At 42.5% G+C, this 26,237-nt stretch overlaps 1 protein-coding gene across 10 annotated transcripts in view; it reads left to right on the plus strand.

The window, feature by feature from the left end:
- Window positions 1-26,237, plus strand: part of hemk1 (HemK methyltransferase family member 1) — a 193,164-nt gene that overhangs the window by 105,354 nt on the left and 61,573 nt on the right. For all 10 annotated transcript variants that reach the window (XM_063068215.1, XM_063068209.1, XM_063068211.1 and 7 more), the window contains one exon: window positions 16,945-17,050. In XM_063068215.1, the coding sequence (XP_062924285.1) occupies window positions 16,945-17,050 (106 nt within the window). The remainder of the gene's footprint in view (window positions 1-16,944; window positions 17,051-26,237) is intronic.

Here is a 26,237-nt window from a genome sequence, read left to right on the forward strand (position 1 = left end):
CATGCTGAGATTTACTGGTTGCAACTCACCAGCTTCTGTTTCCTGAACTTTCTTTAAACTCTTCAGATTTATTGGAAAAGTTACCATCAAACATTACAGGACAAATTGTCAAATGGGAGAGGAGATATCTTTCAAGTGAGAAAAGATTAAAGGACGGTGTGAGGGGTGACAGGTGCCTAGAACGTGTTGCCAAGGGTGGTGATGGAGACAGATATGATACTGACACTTAAGAGGCATTTAGACAGACTCACGTACGTGAAGGGAATGGAGGGATATGGATCATATAGATAGATAAGTTAGTTTAATTTGGTATCAAGGTCAGCACAGACATCATGGGCCAAGGAGCCTATTCCTGCACTGTATTTTTCTATGCTCTATGTAAAAAAAGGAATAAAAATATGTTGGGGCAACTCAAATGATATCCAATAGTCAGAAAATCTACTAGTCTGGCACCACCAAATTATCCGAGTTTTTTTTTGTAGTTCTCTAATTCTGGAGGGGTATCATAATAAGTATCATTTGTAAGATTGTAAAACTGGCAGCAATTTGCTATTAAGTCTATAGATATTGATGTCTGTTCCAGTTTCAGCTTGGCTTTAGGTAATTTAGCAAGCTGTACTTCATGAAAATGAAATGCTGGAGGAACTCAGCGGATCAGGCAGCATCTATAGAAAGGAATAAACAGTCAACGTTTCAGGCTGAGACCCGTCGTCCAGAAATATCAACTGTTTAAAGGATTCAACATGTATTTATTATCAAAGTACACATGAATCATACAACCCTGAGATTCAAAGACAGCCATGAAACAGAGAAGGACCATGGAACCCATTCAAAGAACCAAAACGTCAACCCCCTCCCCCGCATTTCCTCGGGCATTTTCTGTTTGTTACTCCGGATTTCCAGCATCTGCAGAATCTCTTGCCTTCATGAAGTAGAAAGTGGTAGAAAGAGTGAGATGGTGAAGAGGGAATAAGAACGCATATTAAATGGAAAAGAAACAAGTGCATCCTCACCATCCTGGACATGCTGGCTTCTCATTACTACCATTGGGGAGGAAGTACAGGAGCCTAAAGACCCTACCTCAATGATTGAGAAACGGTTTCTCCCCCTCTGCCATCAGATTTCAGAACGGTACCTCACTATTCCTTTTCTTTTGCACTACTTATGTATTTCTGTAAGCTATAGAAACATAGAAAATAGGTGCAGGAGTAGGCCATTCGGCCCTTCGAGCCTGCACCGCCATTTATTATGATCATGGCTGGTCATCCAACTCAGAACCCCGCCCCAGCCTTCCCTCCACACCCCCCGACCCCCGCAGCCACAAGGGCCATATCTAACTCCCTCTTAAATATAGCCAATGAACTGGCCTCAACTGTTTCCTGTGGCAGAGAATTCCACAGATTCACCACTCTCTGTGTGAAGAAGTTTTTCCTAATCTCGGTCCTAAAAGGCTTTCCCTCTATCCTCAAACTGTGGCCCCTCGTTCTGGACTACCCCAACATCGGGAACAATCTTCCTGCATCTAGCCTGTCCAATCCCTTTAGGATCTTATACGTTTCAATCAGATCCCCCCTCAATCTTCTAAATTCCAACGAGTACAAGCCCAGTTCATCCAGTCTTTCTTCATATGAAAGTCCTGCCATCCCAGGAATCAATCTGGTGAACCTTCTTTGTACTCCCTCTATGGCAAGGATGTCTTTCCTCAGATTAGGGGACCAAAACTGCACACAATACTCCAGGTGTGGTCTCACCAAGGCCTTGTACAACTGCAGTAGTACCTCCCTGCTCCTGTACTCGAATCCTCTCGCTATAAATGCCAGCATACCATTCGCCTTTTTCACCGCCTGCTGTACCTGCATGCCCACTTTCAATGACTGGTGTATAATGACACCCAGGTCTCGTTGCACCTTCCCTTTTCCTAATCGGCCACCATTCAGATAATAATCTGTTTTCCTATTTTTGCCACCAAAGTGGATAACTTCACATTTATCCACATTAAATTGCATCTGCCATGAATTTGCCCACTCACCCAACCTATCCAAGTCACCCTGCATCCTCTTAGCATCCTCCTCACAGCTAATACTGCTACCCAGCTTCGTGTCATCCGCAAACTTGGAGATGCTGCATTTAATTCCCTCATCCAAGTCATTAATATATATTGTAAACAACTGGGGTCCCAGCACTGAGCCTTGCGGTACCCCACCAGTCACCGCCTGCCATTCTGAAAAGGTCCCGTTTATTCCCACTCTTTGCTTCCTGTCTGCTAACCAATTCTCCATCCACATCAATACCTTACCCCCAATACCGTGTGCTTTAAGTTTGCACACTAATCTCCTGTGTGGGTCCTTGTCAAAAACCTTTTGAATATCCAAATATACCACATCCACTGGTTCTCCCCTATCCACTCTACTGGTTACATCCTCAAAAAATTTTATGAGATTCGTCAGACATGATTTTCCTTTCACAAATCCATGCTGACTTTGTCCAATGATTTCATCGCTTTCCAAATGTGCTGTTATCACATCTTTGATAACTGACTCCAGCAATTTCCCCACCACCGACGTTAGGCTAACCAGTCTATAATTCCCCGGTTTCTCTCTCCCTCCTTTTTTAAAAAGTGGGGTTACATTAGCCACCCTCCAATCCTCAGGAACTAGTCCAGAATCTAACGAGTTTTGAAAAATTATCACTAATGCATCCATTATTTCTTGGGCTACTTCCTTAAGCACTCTAGGATGCAGACCATCTGGCCCTGGGGATTTATCTGCCTTCAATCCCTTCAATTTACCTAACACCACTTCCCTATTAACAAGTATTTCACTCAGTTCCTCCATCTCACTGGACCCTCTGTCCCCTACTATTTCTGGAAGATTATTTATGTCCTCCTTAGTGAAGACAGAACCAAAGTAATTATTCAATTGGTCTGCCATGTCCTTGCTCCCCATAATCAATTCACCTGTTTCTGTCTGTAGGGGACCTACATTTGTCTTTACCAGTCTTTTCCTTCACATCTATAAAAGCTTTTACAGTCAGTTTTTATGTTCCCTGCCAGTTTTCTCTCATAATCTTTTTTCCCCTTCCTAATTAAGCCCTTTGTCCTCCTCTGCTGAACTCTGAATTTCTCCCAGTCCTCAGGTGAGCCACTTTCTCTGGCTAATTTGTATGCTTCTTCTTTGGAATTGATACTATCCCTAATTTCTCTTGTCAGCCACGGGTGCACTACCTTCCTTGATTTATTCTTTTGCCAAACTGGGATGAACAATTGTTGTAGTTCATCCATGCAACCTTTAAATGCTTGCCATTGCATATCCACCGTCAATCCTTTAAGTGTCATTTGCCAGTCTATCTTAGCTAATTCACGTCTCATGCCTTCAAAGTTACCCCTCTTTAAGTTCAGAACCTTTGTTTCTGAATTAACTATGTCACTCTCCATCTTAATGAAGAATTCCACCATATTATGGTCAGTCTTACCCAAGGGGCCTCTCACGACAAGATTGCTAATTAACCCTTCCTCATTGCTCAAAACCCAGTCCAGAATAGCCTGCTCTCTAGTTGGTTCCTCGACATGTTGGTTCAAAAAACCATCCCGCATACATTCCAAGAAATCCTCTTCCTCAGCACCTTTACCAATTTGGTTCACCCAATCTACATGTAGATTGAAGTCACCCATTATAACTGCTGTTCCTTTATTGCACACATTTCTAATTTTCTGTTTAATACCATCTCCGACCTCACTACTACTGTTAGGTGGCCTGTACACAACTCCCACCAGCGTCTTCTGCCCCTTAGTGTTACGCAGCTCTACCCATATCAATTCCACATCTTCCCGGCTTATGTCCTTCCTTTCTATTGCGTTAATCTCTCCTTTAACCAGCAACGCCACCCCACCTCCCCTTCCTTCATGTCTATCCCTCCTGAATATTGAATATCCCTGAACATTGAGCTCCCATCCCTGGTCACCCTGGAGCCAAGTCTCTGTGATCCCAACTATATCATAATCATTAATAACAATCTGCACTTTCAATTCATCCACCTTATTACGAATGCTCCTTGCATTGACACACAAAGCCTTCAGGCGCTCTTTTACAACTCTCTTAGCCCTTATACAATTATGCTGAAAAGTGGCCCTTTTTAATGCTTGCCCTGGATTTATCGGCCTGCCACTTTTACTTTTCTCCTTAGTACTTTTTCCTTCTACCCTCACTTTACACCCCTCTGTCTCTCTGCACTGGTTCCCATCCCCCTGTTGTGGACTAACCTCCTCACGCCTAGCCTCTTTAATTTGATTCCCACCCCCAACCATTCTAGTTTAAAGTCACCTTAGTAGCCCTCGCTAATCTCCCTGCCAGGATATTGGTCCCCCTAGGATTCAAGTGTAACCCGTCCTTTTTGTACAGGTCACGCCTGCGCCAAAAGAGGTCCCAATGATCCAAAAACTTGAATCCCTGCCCCCTGCTCCAATCCCTCAGCCACGCATTTATCCTCCACCTCATTGCATTCCTACTCTCACTGTCGCGTGGCACAGGCAGTAATCCCGAGATTACTACCTTTGCGGTCCTTTTTCTCAACTCCCTTCCTAGCTCCCTATATTCTCCTTTCAGGACCTCATCCCTTTTCCTACCTATGTCATTGGTACCTATATGTACCACGACCTCTGGCTCCTCACCCTCCCACTTCAGGATATCTTGGACACGATCAGAAATATCCCGGACCCTGGCACCAGGGAGGCAAACTACCATCCGGGTCTCTGGACTGCGTCCACAGAATTGCCTATCTGACCCCCTTACTATTGAGTCCCCTATCACAAACGCCCTCCTCTTCCTTGCCCTACCCTTCTGAGCTACAGGGCCAGACTCTGTGCCAGAGGCACGGCCACTGTGGCTTCCCCCGGGTAAACTGTCCCCCCCAACAGTACTCAAACAGGAGTACCTGTTGTTAAGGGGCACAGCCACCGGGGTACTCCCTATTACCTGACTCTTCCCCTTCCCCCTCCTAACCGTGACCCACTTGTCTGCCTCCCGTGGCCCCGGCGTGACCACCTGCCTGCAACTCCTCTCTATCATCTCCTCACTCTCCCTGACCAGACGAAGGTCATCGAGCTGCAGCTCCAGTTCCGTAACGCGGTCCCTTAGGAGCTGCATCTCGATGCACTTGGCGCAGATGTAGACGTCCGGGAGACTTGGAGACTCCAGGGCCTCCCACATCCGACACCGAGAATAGTAACAGTTCTGCCGCTAAACAGCAAACATCACATCATTTAAGTCAGTGCTTTAGTGTAATAATTCTGATCCTGAAGAATGGAAAGAATTTTGAATGATTATCGATGATCAGGCAGAGTATTAACTGCTGGACCTATTGTAACAAAAATGAGGTGCTTTTTTTTAATAAACACAATAGATTATGAAGATGCTAGAAATCCAGAGTAACACACAAAATGCTGGAGGAACTGATGTCAGGAAATCATGTCCTATGGGAAGAAATAAAGAGTTGACATTCCGGGCCAAGACCCTTCATCAGAAAGGCAATTTATTGGATTGTTCCTTTGCCACTTCCTCAAGCAGCGAAAACAAATACATCTAAATAGTTGGATAGATCATAGGTCACTTCTTAGGAATTACTATTTAAAATCTTACAAAACAAACACACAAAAGGTCATTTGTTCCACTGTGTCCCACAGATGGTGTATCATTCCTCTGAAAACCTATTGTGCCCCAAAAGCTTACTACCAAGGGTTAATCTCTGTAGTCTCGAGTGAACACGGAAAAGCTAATATTAATGAAATCCTGCAGATTTTTTTTAGTAAGTTTGATTGACCGCTAAATCAGAATTGATGCAAGCCTCGCAATAGATACGAGCGTGTTTATTTTAGTTTATTCAACAAGCCAGAGTCACTGGGTTCATCGAGAGCACTAAGAATAGGAAGTTAATCAGTGGCTTGCTGACAGAGAATTCGGGAGACATTTCCTCGCTCAGCAGGTCGAAATGTGGAACTTGTCACCACAAGAAGTAGTTGAAGTGAATAACATAGAAGCATTAAGGGGAAGCTTGATCAGCACACCAGAATGACAAGTACACGATGTTAGTGGGGTTATTTGAACAAGGATGTAAGGATGCTTTCATGGAACATAGACCAATAAATATATTGTTCAAATCTTACTTCAGTATTTTTTAACTTAATTCGACAATTAGTTTTAGCAAACAACAAATTATTTTCTCTCAGTTCATAGAGGTCAGGCTGATACTTTATAAGGCATATTGGTCAGACCGCACTTAAAATATCGTGAACAATTTTGGGCTTTTTATCTAAGAAAGGATGTGCTGACATCAGAGAGTGTCCAGAGGAGGTTCACAAGAATGATCCTGGGAATTAAAGGCTTTTGATGGCTCTTGCCTGTACTCGCTGGAGTTTAGAAGAATGAAGGGGGATCTGATTGAAACCTATCAAATTTTAAAAGGCCTAGAATGGATATGGAGAGGATGTTTCCTATATTGGGAGAGTCTGGGAACAGAGAGCACAGCCTCAGAATACAAGGATGTCCCTTTAAAACAGATGAGGAGGAATTTCTTTAGACCAAGGGTGGTGAGTTTGTGGAATTCATTACCACAGATGGCTGTGGAGGCCAATTCATTGAGTATATTTTTTAGCGGAGGTTGATGGTTTATTGATTAGTAAGGGTGTTAAGGGTTACGGGGAGAAGGCAGGAGAATGGGGTTAAGAGGGATAATAGAGCAGTGGAATGGGAGAGCAGATTCAATGGGACAAATGGCCTGATTGTCTGATGGGTGTATTGTCATTGAAATATATGATCCCTCTAAATACTATATGTTTATCTATTTAACACAGAAACATAGAAAATAGGTGCAGGAGTAGGCCATTCGGCCCTTCGAGCCTGCGCCGCCATTTATTATGATCATGGCTGATCATCCAACTCAGAACCCCGCCCCAGCCTTCCCTCCATAACCCCGACCCCTGTAGCCACAAGGACCATATCTAACTCCCTCTTAAATATAGCCAATGAACTGGCCTCAACTGTTTCCTGTGGCAGAGAATTCCACAGATTCACCACTCTCTGTGTGAAGAAGTTTTTCCTAATCTCGGTCCTAAAAGGCTTCCCCTTTATCCTCAAACTGTGACTCCTCGTTCTGGACTTCCCCAACATCGGGAACAATCTTCCTGCATCTAGCCTGTCCAATCCCTTTAGGATTTTATACGTTTCAATCAGATCCCCCCTCAATCTTCTAAATTCCAACGAGTACAAGCCCAGTTCATCCAGTCTTTCTTCATATGAAAGTCCTGCCATCCCAGGAATCAATCTGGTGAACCTTCTTTGATATTTATATATTAAATATATCTTAATTACTTGAGAAATTACTGGGGACAATTTTGAAACTACTTACAACTGGTTGGATGTGGGCTGCCCCCAAACCTGCTCAGTACCTCCCTGCAGGTCCTTCTGGGAATTCTTACCACCAGCCAGCAACCTCCAGTACTCCCAGCCAGCTGCAACACCCCTGTTTGTGTGGGATTCGCTCTGGCAGCACGCAGCTTGTTTGATCCTTTATAGACATAATGAAGAAGGGAGATAAACCTCATTGACTCTCCTCCATGCATTCATCTTTATACTTTGTACTTTATTGTCGCCAAACAATTGCTACTAGAATGTACAATCATCACAGCGATATTTGATTCTGCGCTTCCCGCTCCCTGGATTACAAATCGATAGTAAATATTAAAAATTTAAATTATAAATCATAAATAGAAAATAGAAAAACGGAAAGTAAGGTAGTGCAAAAAAACCAAGAGGCAGGTCCGGATATTTGGAGGGTACAGCCCAGATCCGGGTCAGGATCCGTTCAGCAGTCTTATCACAGTTGGAAAGAAGCTGTTCCCAAATCTGGCCATACGATTCTTCAAGCTCCTAAGCCTTCTCCCGGAGGGAAGAGGGACAAAAAGTGTGTTGGCTGGGTGGGTGGTGTCCTTGATTATCCTGGCAGCACTGCTCCGACAGCGTGCGGTGTAAAGTGAGTCCACGGATGGAAGTGTGTGTGATGTGCTGTGCCATGTTCACGATCTTCTGCAGCTTCTTTCGGTCTTGGACAGGACGACTTCCATACCAGGTTGTGATGCACCCTAGAAGAATGCTTTCTACGGTGCATCTATAAAAATTAGTGAGGGTTCTTCCTCTGGCACTTGAAGAATTAAGGAAAAAAGAGAGTAGTGACCTCATCCCAATGCACCAGTGGCACAGCCCTCCCTACTATTCACACTCTCTCCAGGTGCACTGCCTCAGTAAGGCGGCATCTATCATCAAAGATCCCCACCATGCGGGGGCCTTGTCATATTCTTGCCGCTACTGTCGTGCAGGAGGTACAAAAACTGAAATCCCACACTGCCAATGCCATATTTAAGTTTGCTCACAACTGTTGTTAGCTGAATCAAAGGTAGTAATGAATCACCATATGGGAAGGAGACTGAAATTCTGGCTGAATGGTGCCACAACAACCTCTCACTCAACGTCAGCAAAACCAAAAAGCCTATTATTGACTACTGGAGGAGGAAGCAGAAGGTCCATGAGTCAGACCTCAAAAGGGGATTAACGGTGGAGAGGGTCAGCAACTTTAAATTTCTCACCATTATCATTTCAGAGGATCAGCACATAAGTGCCATTACAAAGAAAGCATGGCAGTGCCCCTACTTTCTTAGAAATTGTGAAGATTTAGCATGTTATCTAATACTGTAACAAATTTCTATAGATGGACAGTGGAGAGTACACTGACTGGTTGCGTCACGACCTAGTATGGAAACACCAGTGCTCTTCAATGGAAAAGCTCTTGCACCAGACGAGTAAACTTCCCTCACCTCAACACTGAACTGGCTTCACAGCTTATCAACTCACTTTCAAGGATTCTACAACTCGTGTTCTTGATACTTATTACTGACTTATTTATTATTATTATTTTGTTCTTTTTTTCTTTTTTTGTATTTGCGCAGTTTGTTGTATTTTACACATTGGTTGTTTGACTGTCTTTGTTGCGTGTGGTTTTTCATTGATTTTATTGTGTTTCTTTGTAAATGCTGTGAATGCCAACAAGAAAAATGAACCTCAGGGCAGCATATGTACTTTGATAGTAAACTTACTTTGCACTTTGAACACCAAGTTCAGGAGTAGCTACTTCCTTTCAACCTTTCGGTTCTTGAATCAACCAGCACAACCTTAATCACTACCTCAGAATAACAGCTCAGGCATCCTTCTTAATGCTACCATTGGGTAGGAAGTATAGAAGCCTTGGATCCCATACTACCGCTTCAAGAATAGCTACTTTTCTACAATCATCAGGTTCTTCAATTGACCTGCACAATTCTAACTCTACCTCAGTAATTGAACACTACAGACCACCTCTTACACTATTATGGCTTTGCCTCTGTCTTTTTAGACTAATGTCTTATTTTGCACTGTCTTGTATAATTTATGTTCATTTTATGTCCGTGTGTTGTGAACTCATCCATGTAGTGTAGGAAGTCTGCCAATTAATTTGGTCACAACAGGATCTCACACAGATGCAAAAACAGCCAGAGACAGAAGGCTAAGAAAATTCTGCTTGCAGCATTGAAAGCGTTCTATCCGGATGCACCACAGCTTGGTATGCCAACCTCGCTACAGACGTGTTAAAAAAAAATTCCAGTGAGTGTGGACACAGTCCAGTCCATCACAAAATCTAGCCTCTCCTCCATGAATTCTGTCTACACTTCTCGCTGTGTTGGTAAAACAGCCATTATAATCAAATATCACTGTTCCACTTCCCCCCCCCCAACGCTTCATGAGGCAGAAGATACGATACCAAAGCTTGAAATACAAAAAAAACACAATAGAATCAAGGAAAAAATGCAAGCGAAGACGATCAAACAACCAATGTTAAAAAGATAACAAACTGTGCAAATACAAAAAAAAAAGCAAGCAAGCAAGAACATGAATTGTACAGTCCTTGAAAGTGAGTCCATAGGTTGTTGAATCAGTTTAGTGTTAGTTTAACTAAAAATTAAAAAAAAAGACGGGGTCGACCGTTAAACATTTCAGCTGCCCTCACCCTCTGGCCGTTGCGGTGCAGGAGAACCAGGAAATTCAGGGCGCAAGGCCCGAGCTTCTGGAGGATCGATGTTAGCAGCTCTGGTTCAGGAACCTGATGGTTGAGGGGTAATAACTGTACCTGAACCTGGTGGTGTGGGTCCTGAGGCTCCTGTACCTTCTTCCTGATGGCAGCAGCAAGAAGAGAGCATTGCCAGTATGGTGGAGGTCCTTAATGATAGATGGCACTCTTTGTAAATATGTTCAATGGTGGGGAGGGCTTTAGCAGTCATGGACTGGGTTGTATCCACTATTTTTTGTTTGGCTTTTTGTTTCAAAGGCATTGGCATTTCCATACCAGGCTGTCACGCAAATATCTTTCACACTTTTAAAAACAGTGAGTCAAACTTTGGTTTTATTCAATAATGGCACTTGATCATTATTAGCACAGGTGTCATCGAAACCAGCTGGACAGTGAGAGGCCTGGATAGGGTGGACATGAACTAGATGGTTCCATTCGTAGGAGGGTCTAGGATCCAAAAGCACAGCCTTAGAATAAAGCAATTTCCTTTTAGAACTAAGATTAGCAGGAATTTCTTCAGCCAGAGGTTGGTGAAATCTGTTGCTATGAAGGGCTATGGAGGCCAAATCAATGGGTATATTTAAGGCAGAGACTGATAGGTACTTGAGTAGTAAAGGGGTTAAGGGTTACATGGAGAATGGAGTTGACAAAAAGAAAATCAGCCATGATTGAATGGTAGAGCAGACATGATGGGCCGAACGGGCAGATTCTGCTCCTATATTTTATGATCTCATGGTGTACCAATCTAGATTTGATGCTTCACTTTCTGGAGTGTAACCTGAACTGACTTCAAAGGACAATTGGAAAGGTACGTGAATAAGGAAACTTTATAGGGAGATAGGGCCAAATGCAGGCAAATGGGACTAGTTTAGATGGGTATCTTGTCTGCCATAAGCGAGATGAGCCGGAGGGCTTTTTCCCATGTTTTTCAGCCATGGCTCAGCCACCAGCATTCTTAATCTATGACTCAGAGTAAGAAGGCTAGCTGGTGAGCCGTGGCTAAAAATGGAAGGACTTAATAATAGTTTGAACAAATTCTGAATTTGTAATTAACAGAAAAACAATTAAAGCAGCTAGTGTTTCTTTCAGACTGCGAACTGCTTGTGAACGGGTGAAAGCTGTTGTTCGGGCAGTATATTCCTACCATCGTAAGGCCGCGTTATAAGTAGAGCAACACTTATTGCCTCTTTGAAAGTGAGAAACGTCTACTGAAAGTGGGCAATTTAATGTTGCTATATCACAAAATCTTTGCCAGCTGTGTGTTACAAGCTCCCAAAGTTTAAAGTACATATACATTACCATATACTACCTAGAGGTTCATTTTTTGCAGGCATTCCAGTAAAACAAAGAAATACAGCAGAATCAGTGAGAAACTATACACACAGACTGACAAGCAACCAATGTACAAAAGAGGACAAACTGCAAATAATAATTAAATAAATAAATGAATAAGTAGGTAGGTAGATGGGTGGATAGACAGATAAACGGTTAGAATCAGAATCAGTTACTGAGAACATGAGGTGTGGAGTCCTTAAAAGAGAATCTATAGGCTGTGGAATCAGTTTTGCGTTGAGGTGGGTGAAGTTATCCACACTGGCTCAGGAGCCTCACGGTTGAAGAGTAATAAGAGGTAATGTTGCGGCTATATAGGACCCTGGTCAGACCACACTTGGGAGTACAGTGCTCAATTCTGGTCGCCTCACTATAGGAAGGACGTGGAATCCACAGAAAGAGTGCAGAGGAGATTTACAAGGATGTTGCCTGGATTGGGGAGCATGCCTTATGAAAATAGGTTGAGTGAACTCGGCCTTTTCTCCTTGGAGCGACGGAGAATGAGAGGTGACCTGATAGAGGTGTACAAGATGATGAGAGGCATTGATCGTCACTTCAATAGATTTAGCTCTGATCATGGACTGTGGCCAACTGAGCACCAAAGTGCTCTGTAAAGTCAAATTAACTTGAATAAGATGAGAGGCATTGATCGTGTGGATAGTCAGAGGCTTTTTCCCAGGGCTGAAATGGCTGCCACAAGAGGACACAGGTTTAAGGTGCTGGGGAGTAGGTACAGAGGAGATGTCAGGGGTAAGTTTTTTACGCAGAGAGTGGTGAGTGTGTGGAATGGGCTGCCGGCGGCGGCGGTGGACACGGAAACGATAGGGGCTTTTAAGAGACTCCTGGATGGCTACATGGAGCTTAGAAAAATAGAGGGCTATGGGTAAAGCCTAGGTAGTTCTAAGCTAGGGACATGTTTGGCATAACTTTGTGGGCCGAAGGGCCTGTATTGTACTGTATGTTTTTTATGTTTCTAATTGTTCTTGAATCTGGTAGTGCAGGACCTAAAACCCCTGTACGATCTCCTTCAGCAGGAAGAAGGCAATACCTGGATGTGGGGGTTCCATGATGGTGATTTACGTTGCTTTCTTGTGGCAATGCTCCATCTAGATGTGCTCAATGGTGGGGGGAGGGCCTTTACCTCTGATGGACTGGGCTGTGTCAACCACTTTTTGTAGACTTTTCCATTCTTGGGCGTTAGTGTTTCCTTACCAAGCCCCGAGGTAACCGGTCAGGATACTCTCCACTATGCAGCTATAGAATACCAAAGAGCAACTAAAAGCAATAAACAGAATTGCAGTTGTTCTTCATTTTGTAAAACTAACCCTATAAGTTGTAAAGAATGCATTTCTTGAATGGGGCACAGCCCAATAAGTCCTCCAGAATAAAATCATAAAATACATATTGGTGTGATAGGATCTCCTTGTGTTGCTAAGATATTGAGCAGTTCAGTGTAAGTGTGATAACTCAGAATTGTAGAGGAGCCTGAGAGGTTGATTTTCTGGACTAATTAATGTTTTTTCTGTTAATACTGCAATTCACTTTGATTGTATTCATTTTTTTCTACATTACACAGTACTGTAATAAATTTTACCAGTGAACCCAATGAGTTTAAAGGGTGCAGTGGAAACCCAGCCCTGATGATTAAAAAAAAAGAGTAGAATACAGGCCGCTGATGACTTTAATGGGAGCGTGGGAATCAGCACGGTAGCATAGCAATTAATGTAATGCTTTACAGCATCAGCGATCCAGGTTCAATTTCCGCCACTGTCGGTAAGCGGTTTGTATGTTTTCCTCGTGACCGCGTGGCTTTGTTCTAGGTGCTCCAGTTTCCATCCACATTCCAAAGACGTACAGTTTAATAAGGGTTAGTATGTTGTTGGCACGTTATGATGTTGTGCCTGAAGCATGACGACATTTGCAAGCGGCCCTCAGCACGATCCTTGGACTGTGTTGGTCGTTGGTCAAACAGCGCAATTCACTGCATATTTCAACATTTAAACAGACTGTAATAAGCAGGGCCTGGTTAAGTCTTCTCTTTGGAGTGAGGGAGGATGTGTCAACTTGATAGAGGTGTATAAGGTTATAAGAGACACACTTTAAGTCAAGTTCAAGTTTCTTGTCATTCAATTGTTTACATATATACCACCAAGCGAAACAATGTTCCTCCAGACTCAAGTTGCACAACACATTACATAAAACTCACACACAATACAAAGGTAATGAATCTCAAGGCTGCATAAAATATACATACTTTGATAATAAATGTACTTTGAACCTCTTGGAGATCTCGTCGATGGTGCAGTCACCAAATGGCATTTCGGAAGTATGCAAAAACTCATGGGCTGTGGGAAGAGAGGTGAAAAACAGGACTAATTGGATCCTTTTTCAAAATATTAACCCAGGTTTAATGGATGGAATGGCTTCCGGTGCTTATCTGTAATTCTGTTACTATAGCAGGGTGTAAAAGAAGGTTTCATACAGTACCATGTATTTCCACTTAACAGACTCTGTTTATCTCTAATTTCTTTGTATTAGAGGTTGAAAATTATTTTGGGTGTCATATTTGTTAAATATACTATTAATCATTGACCAGCCCCATTAAGAAATTTACATTTCATGTGAACCAGAGTGCAGCCTTATCTGCTTCATATCTAAGTAAACAGACCAGGATCCAGAAATGATCCAGGTGCATTCTGCCTGTGATAAAAGTGATGGAACAAGCAGTAAATTTTGTTAACTAACATACCTCAACTTTTAAAGTAAACTATATTGCACCCGCGTAAACATTAATGAAGATATTTTGTTTGCAATCCTGCTTTCACATGGTGAACAAGAATAGATAAATTTGGCAGAGCTAAAGAAGGGAAGACTGGAACGAAGAGAGCGTCAAAGGTGTTGACCTAAGTACTCTATACAGCAGGTCAATCAGAGCCAGTGCACATCCCTTTAGGACATGTTTTGTTCAAACCTGACCACTGATTAAAGGGCAGAAAAACAACTAAAAAGGTTTCTCTACCAACCTTTACTATTATCATGCTGAGTCACCACTTTATTTGGTACCTCCTGAACGGAACAAAGAGGCCACTGACTTTATGTTCGTGGTCTTCTGCTGCTGTGTGCCATCCACTTCAAGATGCTCTTCTGCACACCACTGTTGTCACGCGAGGTTGAGTTCTTGTTGCCTTCCTGTCTGGCTTGAATCAGTCTGGCCATTCTCTAACCTGTCTCATTAACAAGGCGTTTTCACCCACAGAACTGCTGTTTACTGTATGTTTTTTGATTTTCACACCATTCTCTGTATACTGTAGAGACTGTTGTATGAAAATCCCAGGAGATCAGCAGTTTCTGAGGTATTCAAACTACCCTAATCTTCCTTATTCTGATTTTTGGTCTGAACAACAACTGAACCTCTTGACCATCTCTGCATGCTATTATGCATTGAGTTGCTGCTACATGACTGGCTGATTAGATATTTGCATCACAAGTTGCTGTACTGTTGAACCTAATAAAGTGGCCACTGAGTTATATGTTTTCATCACAAACACCCCCAAGTATTCCAGTGGGGAAAAACTAATTATGTGTTTATTTATTAAAAATTCAAACCTCACTAAAAATCTTCAGTATGCAATGTGGATTAGTTGGTCGGGAGATATATTGAGGTATTCCAATGATAAAACAAAAGGATCAGTTGAATTGCTTAGCTTTTCCCTATTTATGACAGAAAATATAGAAGGCTGGGTGCCAACGAGTCCACAAACCCATTGGAGGCTATAGGCCCGAAATCAGCCTGTCCTGGGGCTGGAAGCCTGTCTGTGTGGGTGAGGGGGAGAAAAGGGGCTTGTTTTGCTGTTGTTTGTTGCGGTTGTTACGTTGTTGCTCAACACAATGGGCATGCTATGTCAGCACCGCAATGTGTGGCGACACTTACGGGTTGCCCCCAGCAGATCCTTAAGTTGTGTTGATGGTTAACGCAAATGGCGCATTTCGTTGTATGTTTCGTTATTCATATGATAAGTAAATCTGGGTCTGAATAGGTTATTCGGCCCTTCACCTCTTCCATCTGCAGTCATACAGCGTAGAACAGGGGTTCCCAACTCGTTTTTGTGTCATGGACTCCTACCATTAACCAAGGCCCACTTAACCCAAGTTGAAAACCCCTGTGTTAGACACCAATAGAGCTCCCTCCTCTTGAGGATACAGCACCTATAAAAAGTATGTATTCACCCCTTGGACATTTTCATGTTTTATTGTTTACAACACTGGTTTAATTTGGTTTTTTTTTGACACTGATCAACAGAAAAAGTGAAAACAAATTTCTACAAATCATCTAAACTTATTACAGTTAATAAACACAAAATAATTGTTTGCATAATTACTCATCCCCTTCAAGTCAGTATTTAGTAGATGCACCTTTGGCAGCAATTGCAGCCTTTAGTATGCGTGGGTATGTCTCTTATCTGCTTTGCACATCTGGACACTCCAATTTTCACCCATTCTTTACAAAACTGCTCAAGCCCTGTCAGATTGCACAGGGATCGTGAGTGAACAGCCCTTTTCAAGTCCAGCCACAAATTCTCAATTGGACTGAGGTCTGGACTCTGACTTGGCCACTCCAGGACATTAACTTTGATGTTTTTAAGCCATTCCTGTGCAGCTTTGGCTTTATGCTTGGGGTCATTGTCTTGCTGGAGAACAGATCTTCACCCAAGTCGCAGCTCTCTTGGGGACTGCATCAGGTTTCCCTTCAGTAGTGGCTTTCCCTTTGCCGCTCTCTCATAAAGCTGTGACTGGTGAAGCACCTGGGCAATAGTTGTATGCGCAGTCTCTCCCATCTCAGTCACTAAAGCTTGTAACTCCTCCAGAGTTTTCATAGGTCTCTGCTTCACTAGTCCCCTTCTTGCACAGTCACTCGGTTTTTGAGGACGGTCTGCTCTAGGCAGATTTACAGCTGTGCCATATTCTTTCCATTTCTTGACGATTGACTTAACTGTACTCCAAGGGATATTCAGTGACTTGAAAATTTTCTTCTACCAATTTTCCTGACTTGTGCTTTTCAATAACCTCTTCGCAGAGTTGCTTCGAGTGTTCTTTTGTCTTCATGGTATCATTTTTGCCAGGATGCTAACTCACCAGCAGGACCTTCTGTTATCTGAAATAACACACTCAAAGTGCTGGAGGAACTCAACAGTTTGTGCGGCATCTATGGTAAGGAATAAACGTTCCTCCATTTTGGTCTCGGGCTGAAACATCAACTGTTTATTCTTCCCATAGATGCTGCCTAACCTGCTGAGTTCCTCCAGCATTTTGTGTGTGTTACTCTGGATTTCCAACATCTGGGGAATCTCTTGTGTTTGTCCAGTTATTCTAATATCTATGTGGTTTTTGTTTAAAGTTGACAGTACAGTATTGAGTGCAGCAAAATGCATTGTAGTATCAGTCTTAATCTGTGTTTGTGTTTCACAGATGCCCCTGAACTGGCTCGGATCTGTAAAGCTGTGGACGTTATTGTCAGTAACCCTCCATATATATTCCATGAAGATATGCCTGGATTAATGCCAGAGATCCTCAGGTAAATCCGACTGAACAGATCCGTCACACTTCCTTGAATGTTGCATTCGGAAGGCAATGCCTCAAGGAGACATCCATTATTAAGGACCCCCTCCAGTCAGGACATACCCTCTTCTCATTACTACCATCAGGAAGGAGGTACAGGAGCCTGAAGACACACACTTAATGTTTTAGGAACAGCTTCTTCCCCTCTACCATCAGATTTCTGAACAGACAATGAACTCATAAACACTATCTCTGCTTTCTTTTAAATATAAATTTTTACTATTAGATTATGAAGACACGTAGTCCTCTTTTATTGTCATTTAGTAATGCATGCATTAAGAAATGATATACTATTTCCTCCGGTGTGCTATCACAAAACACAGGACAGACCAAGACTGAAAAAACTGACAAAACTACGTAATTATAACATATAGTTACAACAGTGCAACAATACCATAACTTGATGAAGAAGTCCATGAGCACAGTAAAGTTCAAAGTCCCTCAAATGTCCCACATCTCACGCAGACAGGAGAAGGAAGAAAAACTCTCCCTGCCATGCCGACCACACTCCGACTCTGAGTCATCCGAAAACTTCAAGCTCTGATCAGCTCTCCGACACCGAGTACTGAGCGCCATCTCTGTCCGAACAATTCGACCTCCTTCTCGGTCGCCAAAAGCAGGCAAGGCTGGGGATTTTGAGGCCTACCCTCCAAAAGATTCCCTACCACGCGGTAACGACAGCAGCGAACGAGCGTTTCAGAAATTTCTCCAGATGTTCCTCTGTGCTTTCACGTCCATTCTCCATCAAATCAGAATTGTCCACGGCCCCTATTTAACAGATACGATATCATTTTTCACCGGAGGGCTGCACACGCGCAGGCGCGCCACCATCCTCTCCTCCCGCCATATAATATATTATTATTATTATATTATAATATAATTTATAGCATATTTTATGTATTGCACTGTACTGCTACCAAAACAACAAATTTCACGTCATATGTCAGTGACAATAAACCTGATTCTGATTGAGGTACGCAACATTGACATTGTGGGCCAAAAGCAAAGCAGCAGTAAACTTTGAGCAACACACACAAACTGCTGGAGGAACTCAGCAGGTCAGACAGCATTTATGGAGAGGAGTAAACTGTTGACATTTTGGTTTGAAGCCCTTCATCAGTAAACTTTTTTTTTTACATGGCATTTTTGTACAGCTGTAGCTGTAATAGAGCATAGCATTACAGGCAGAGATGGTTCAGGCCCTGGTGGTAAATTTGTGAACTAGAACCAGTCGATGGCAACTGAATGATGTTTGCAGTCACCTATACTGATTGAAGTCGCTAGTATTGAGTGCTGGGAGGAGATTGTGTTCCAGTACTCTAACGCCTCTTCCGTGTTGTTAACCAAAGATGAACATTTCCCCATGAGGCAACACCTTATATTCCATCTGGGTAGCCTCTAGTCCAATGGCATAAACATCAATTTGTTTAACCTCCGGTAATTTCTCACCCCTTCCCTTTCTCTCGTTTATCCATTCCCTAAACCGAATTCCCTTTCACCCCTCCTCTTCTCCTCGCACATCATCTCCCACTGGTGTCCGTTCTCCTCTTTCTTCCATAGTCCACCATCCTCTCTTATCAGACTTCTTTTTCAGCTCTATTCTCTTCCACCTCTCACTTCCTAGCTCCCCCACCTACCTTCCCCTTCCCCTGGGTTCGCCTATCATATGCCAGCCCGTACTCCTTCCCCTTCCTTCACCTTATTCTGGCTTCCGACCTTTTCTCTTCCAGTCCTGATGAAGAGTCTCGGCACAAAATGTCGATTGTTTATTCCTCTCCATTGATGCTGCCTGACCTGCTGAGCTCCTTCAGCATTTTGAGAGTGTTGCTCTGGATTTCCAGCATCTGCAGGTTCTCTTGTGCTTATAATTTGCTTTCCCACATTCATCTTTGAGATCTGAATGGATTCAAATTCAGCCTAAACCTCCTTTTCCAGATGCCTGTCAGGATCTGTTATAAATTCTGGAGCTGCAGAAGGTTGTCTGCCCAGTTCTGGCTCAAGAACCAACTCAGCATCCTTTATAATCAGTGGCACATCCTGAAATACATCACCCCAGTTGTGGACATCCCAATATTCTCCCCATGAATGCATGGTTTTCCTCCAGGTGCTGTGGTTCCCTCCCACTTCCCAAAGGCACACGATTATGGTTAGTGAGCTGAGGGCATGCTATATTGTCACTGAAAGCATGGGCACATTCTTGCACCACATTAGTCATTGGCACAAATGATGCATTTCACTGTAAGTTCCAGTGCACGTATGACAAATAAAGCTAATCTTTAAAAACCTTTACTTTTGTAATCTTAAATACAGAAGTCCATTTGTGCACCCATATGTTCATTCCTAAAAACTACATTTTCTTCAGTTATTGTTCTTTCTTATCAGTCTTATGTGCTTTTCGTGCTGTTCATTACAATACTATGGAGGTATAGATTTTTTTTTCGGTATTTGTCAAGTTATGAACAAAATCAACATATGGCTACCTGTTTGTTACCTGGGGACAGCCTTTATTCACAGACTCATACAGCAGAAGCAGACTATTAGGCCCGACTAGTCCATGCCGACCAACCATCCAAGCTAGCCCCATTAGCAAAAGTTTGACAGGTAACATTCTAAACCTTTCCAATCAATGTACCTATCCAACTGTCTTTTTCAAGTTGTTATTACACCCACGACAACCACCTCCTCAGGTAGCTCATTCTACATTCATACCACACTATTGTCTAAAAATATAGTTACCCCTCGAGTTCCTATTAAGTATTGTTCCTCTCGTCTTAAACCTGCACAATCTAGTTCTTGATTTGACAATGCTGGGACAAAGTATGACTGCATTCACACTATTTAAGTCACTTATGATTCTATGCTCTAAGATCACTTCAATCTTCTGCACTCCAAGGAATAAAGTCCCCATCTGTCTAACCTCTCCCTATTACTCAGTTCCTATTGTCCTGGCAACATCCTTGTAAATCTTAAATTGATAATAGATCTTGTGCTTTAGAACTTGTAATAAATATAGATAAAACAATAAAGTTCCCTTAGTTATCCTGTGCAAATTAATGACCCTGCATTCTGCTCATGAAAAACAGACATTTGTGGAGGTCTTTTGACGGCATGTAGTGGCTGTAATTTGAGCTTCACTGACTGACAAACATATTGTCAAGTATTTTCCTCTCTGATATCCCTTGGAGTCCCACTTACAGGAACTAGTAGAGTGGATAGGGGAGAACCAGTGGATGTGGTATATTTGGATTTTCAAAAGGCTTTTGACAAGGTCCCACACAGGAGATTAGTGTGCAAACTTAAAGCACACGGTATTGGGGGTAAGGTATTGATGTGGATAGAGAATTGGTTAGCAGACAGGAAGCAGAGAGTGGGAATAAACGGGACCTTTTCAGAATGGCAGGCTGTGACTAGTGGGGTACCGCAAGGCTCAGTGCTGGGACCCCAGTTGTTTACAATATATATTAATGACTTGGATGAGGGAATTAAATGCAGCATCTCCAAGTTTGCGGATGACACGAAGCTGGGTAGCAGTATTAGCTGTGAGGAGGATGCTAAGAGGATGCAGGGTGACTTGGATAGGTTGGGTGAGTGGGCAAATTCATGGCAGATGCAATTTAATGTGGATAAATGTGAAGTTATCCACTTTGGTGGCAAAAATAGGAAAACAGATTATTATCTGAATGGTGGCCGATTAGGAAAAGGGAAGGTGCAACGAGACCTGGGTGTCATTATACACCAGTCATTGAAAGTGGGCATGCAGGTACAGCAGGCGGTGAAAAAGGCGAATGGTATGCTGGCATTTATAGCGAGAGGATTCGAGTACAGGAGCAGGGAGGTACTACTGCAGTTGTACAAGGCCTTGGTGAGACCACACCTGGAGTATTGTGTGCAGTTTTGGTCCCCTAATCTGAGGAAAGATATTCTTGCCTTAGAGGGAGTACAAAGAAGGTTCACCAGATTGATTCCTGGGATGGCAAGATTTTCATATGATGAAAGACTGGATTGACTAGGCTTATACTCTCTGGAATTTAGAAGATTGAGGGGGGATCTTATTGAATCGTATAAAATCCTAAAGGGATTGGACAGGTCAGATGCAGGAAGATTGTTCCTGATGTTGGGGAAGTCCAGAATGAGGGGTCACAGTTTAAGGATAAAGGGGAAGCCTTTTAGGACCGAGATTAGGAAAAACTTCTTCACACAGAGAGTGGTGAATCTGTGGAATTCTCTGCCACAGGAAACAGTTGAGGCCAGTTCATTGGCTATATTTAAGAGGGAGTTAGATATGGCCCTTGTGGCTACGGGGATCAGGGGGTATGGAGGGAAGGCAGGGGAAGGGTTCTGAGTTGGATGATCAGCCATGATCATAATAAAGGGCGGTGCAGGCTCGAAGGGCCGAATGGCCTACTCCTGCACCTATTTTCTATGTTTCTATGTTTCTATGACAGTGATAGGAGATTAAAAGGAGATCAAGGAAATTCCACACCAGTCTAGTCAAGAGTATGCAAACGAAATGATTGGTTGATATTTTGGATGGGACTGCTCATCATTTGTACTTCCAAGTTTCTGAGAGAGTTTTGTTTTCGCCAATTCTCAGAATTTGCGACCTTCTTTTCCCGTTTTGGAGTTTTTTTTTCAAGAAGATGTGGATGCTAATGACCCAAATATAATTGCTCAATCAAAGTGATCATTGTTGTGAGCCCATGGCCACATGGAGGCTCTGTGGAAAAAGGATGGTAGGTTTCATTCTCTCAAAGAAATCAGGGAAACAAGAGGATTTGACAGCCCCTAACTATTTACTTCAAGTTCACGAAACTAATTGTGTTTGAAATTTTCAGCTGTTCTGCTGAGATTTTTGGTAATGAGTTTAAGTAATTAGCCCAGGTTTCTCGATTACTTATAAAATGGGCATCTCATGAAACTTAGTGACATTTTCACGTGCTGTTTAGAACAGTTAATATATACTCAGTGGCCACTTTATTAGATACACTTGTACTCGTGAATGCAAATATCTAATCAGCCAATTATGAGGCAGCAAGTCAATGCATAAAATATGCAGACATGGTCAAAAGGTTCAATAGTTGTTGAGATCAAACATCCGGATGGGGAAGAATGTGAACTAAGTGACTTTCACTGGGGAATGAATGTTGGTGCCGGACAGGATGGTTTGAGTACTTCAGAAGCTTCTGATCTCTTTGGATTTTCACACACAACAGTATCTGGAGTTTACAGAGAATGGTGTGACAAACAAAAAATATCAGAGAGAGACACTTCTGTGAATCAGAGAGGTCAGAGAAGAATGGCCAGACTGGTTGAAGCTGACAGGAAGGCAACAGTAACTCAGACAGTGGTGTTCAGAGGAGCATCTCTGAACATGCAACACATTAAACCTTGAAGTGGGTGGGCTACAGCGGCAGAAGACCATGCCGGGTTCCACGTCTGTACCTAATCAAGCAGCCACTGAGTGTATAAGATATTGATTCATAGATCAAAATTAATTTATTGTCTGAGTACGTACGGTGCCTTGTAAATTAGCCCTCCAACCCATTGTTCACATAAATGAGTATTCCAACCAGGGATTTTCAACAATTTAACTGAGAATTTTTATTGGTGAATCACATGCTCTTTTTTTCACATTAGAACCCCAAAAAACAGGGAAAATTGTAAAGCATAAAAAACTAAAATTTCAAAAGCTGAAGTGTCAGCAGTTAAAAAGTATTAATTCCCCTTTGCTCAGTACTTAGTTGAACCACTTCTCACAGCTATTACAGCCAGTGGTGTTTTTTTGGTTAAGTATCTAGTAGCTTTGCACAAAGTGATGGAGCAAGATTTGCCCATTTCTCCTTGCAGAATTGTTCAAGCTGTGCCATGTTAGTTGGGGAGCAATGGTAGACAGCAGTCTTGAGGTCTTACCAGTGATGTTTGATTAGGTTAAGTTAAGGACTCTGACTGGGCCATTCAAGGACATCAATTTTCTTTATTTGAACCCAGCCCATGGTTGATCTGGCAGTGTTTCTTGGATTGTTGCCCTGCTGAAAGATGAACTTCCTCCTCAGTTCAAGCTTTCTGGCAGAGGCTAGCAGGTTTTTAGCCAGGATGTCTCTGCATTTAGCAGTATTCATCTTCCCATCAGTCCTGACCAGATGTCCAGTCTCTGCTGCTGAAATGCATCTCCACAGCATGATGCTTCCTCCACCAAGCTTTGCAGCAGGAATGGTGGTACCAGGTTGCTGCACAGTATTAGATTGAGACCACACGTGCCACTTAGTGTTGAGGCCAGATTGTTCCACTTGAGTCTCATCTGACTGCAAGAGCCTTCTTCAACATCTCCACAGTACCTTCTAAGTGACACTTTGCAAAGTCTTTACGGGCAAGGGTATGCTTTTGTTTATAGCCAAGGCATCTTCCTTGCCATTCTTCCATAAATGCCCATTTTGTGCAAGGCCCTAGAGATTGTAAAGCCATGTTCTTTATCTCCAGTTGCAACCAGTGACTTCTGCAGCTCTTGCAGTGACAGTCGGTGTCACAGTAGCCTCTTTTACAAGTGTCATTCTTCTCCGGCAACTAAGTTTAGAGGGCAGCCTGACTAAGCAGTATGGCTGTGGTTTCATACTTTTTCCACTTCTTCATAGTGGAATGCAGTGAGCTCCAAGGTATGTTCAGTGTCTTTGAGATGGTCTTGTACCCTTCCCCAGATTTGTGCTCTTGAGGTTTTTGTATCTTCTACCTGATTGCAGCAGCGAGAAAAGAGCATGGCCTGGGTGGTGAGATCTTTGATCTATTATCATTTCCCCTATTTGCCTTGAATGCTCTTTTGTCTTCATTTTGGCTTGTTCTGTTGAAAATCTACCATACTGTTGGAACTTACAGAGAGGGGGGATATTTATTCAGGTGAGGCACTAATTTTCTATATCAACAAATTGGGTGAGTTAGTAAGGTAATATCAAATTTCAAAGTAAATTTTATTATCAGAGTACATACAGTGCCTATAAAAAGTATTCACCCCCTTGGAAGTTTTCATGTTTTAGAAGACACATAATTAGTTAAATGGCGATCACCTCCACATCCCCAAATGGAGAAACAAGGTGTTTCAATTGATTATGGTAAAAATACACCTGTATCTGGAAGGTCCAACTGCTGGTGAGTCAGTATCCTGGCAAAAACTACACTATGAAGACAAAAGAACACTCCCAAGTATATCCACAAAAAGGTTATTGAAAAGCACAAGTCAGGAGATGGATACAAGAAAATTTCCAAGTCACTGAATATCCCTGGAGTACAGTTAAGTCAATCATCAAGAAATGGAATGAAAATCTGAAAATCTGCCCAGAGCAGGCCATCCTCGAAATCTGAGTGACCGTGCAAGAAGGGGAGAAGTGAGGGAGGCTATCAAGAGAACTATGACAACTCTGGAGGAGCTACAAACTTCAGTGGCTGAGATGGGAAAGACTGCACATACAATAACTGTTGCCTGGGTGCTTCACCAGTAGCTGCTTTATGGGAGTATGGCAAAGAGAAATCCACTATAGAAAAAAATTCAAATGAAATCTCGGATAGAGTTTGCTAGAAAGCATGAGAGAGACTGTGTAGTCAGCTGGAAGAAGGTTCTATGGTCTGATGGTATTTTGGCCATCAGACTAAATGCTGTTTGGCATAAGCCAAACACCACACAATATCAAAAGCACACCATCCCTAGCATGAAGCATAGTGGTGGCTGCATCATGCTGTGAGGATGCTTCACTGCAGCAGACCCTGGAAGTCTTGTGGAGGTAGAGGGTAAAATGCATGCAGCAAAATACAGGGAGATCCAGCAAGAGAACTGCAACTTGGGAGAATATTTGTTTTCTGGCAAGACAGTGACCACAAGCATAAAGCCAAAGCTACACAAGAGTGGCTTAAAAACAAGAAAGTTAATGTCCTGGAGTGGCCAAGCCAGAGTCCAGACCTCAATCTAATTGAGAATTTGTGGCTGGACTTGAAAAGGACTATTCAGTCATGATCCCCATGCAATCTGACAGAGCTTGAGTAGTCTTGTAAAGAAGAATGGGGAAAAATTGCGGTGTCCAGATGTGCAAAGCTGATAGAGGCCTACCCACACAGACTCAAGGCTCTAAATGTTGCCAAAGGTGAATCTACTGGGGTGAATACGTATGCAATCAATTACTTTGTTTTATATTTGTATTTAATTGTAGAAATCTGTTTTCACTTTGATACGAAAAAGTTTTTTTCTGTTGATCAGTGTCAAAAAAAAGCAAATTAAATCCACTGTGATTCAGTGTTGTAAAACAATAAAACATAAAATCTTCCAAGGGAGGTGAATACTTTTTATAGGCACTGTATATGTCACCACATGCACCCCTGAATTTTTTTTTCCTGCGGGCATACTCAGCAAATCTATAAAATAGTAGCTATAACAGGATCAATGAAAGATCAAATAGAGCATAGAAGACAAAAACTGTGAAAGTGCAAATATAAATAAATAATGAGAGCATGAATTAACAAGATAACAAGTCCTTAAAGTGAGATCATTGGATGTGGGAACACCTCAACAGATGAGTGTAATTATCCTCTTTTGTTCTAGAGCCTGATGGTTGGGGGAGTAGTAGCTGTTCTTGAACCTGCCAATGCGAATCCTGAAATTCTTGTACCTTCTACTTGATAACAGTAGCAAGAAAAGAGTGGGTGGTGAAGATCTTTGATGATGGATGCTGCTTTCCTATGACAGAGTTTCATGTAGATGTGCCGAATGGTTGGGAGGGCATTACCCATGATGTACTGGGCCAAATCCCTCCATCTGTTCAAGGGCATTGGTATTCGCATATTACGCTTTGATGCAGCCAGCAAATACACTCTCCCCTATACATCTATAGAAATTCATCAAAGTTTTTGATGTCATTCCAAATCTCCTCAGTCTCCTAAAGAAGCAGAGATGTTGTCGTGCTTTCTTTACAATTGCATTTATATGATGGGTTCATCATACATGCTCTGAGATATTGACGCCCAAGAATTTAAAGTCACTGACCCTGTCCTCTTCTGATCCTCCGATGAGGACTGGATAATGGGCCTCTGGTTTTGCAGTATTGCACCCAAGAAAAGTTAATGTAAGAGGATGAATATTTTTTCAGCCTCACAATTTTGGTTTTTAA

This window comes from Mobula hypostoma, chromosome 15 (genome assembly GCF_963921235.1).
Source record: "Mobula hypostoma chromosome 15, sMobHyp1.1, whole genome shotgun sequence".
NCBI classification, from domain to species: Eukaryota; Metazoa; Chordata; class Chondrichthyes; order Myliobatiformes; family Myliobatidae; genus Mobula; species Mobula hypostoma.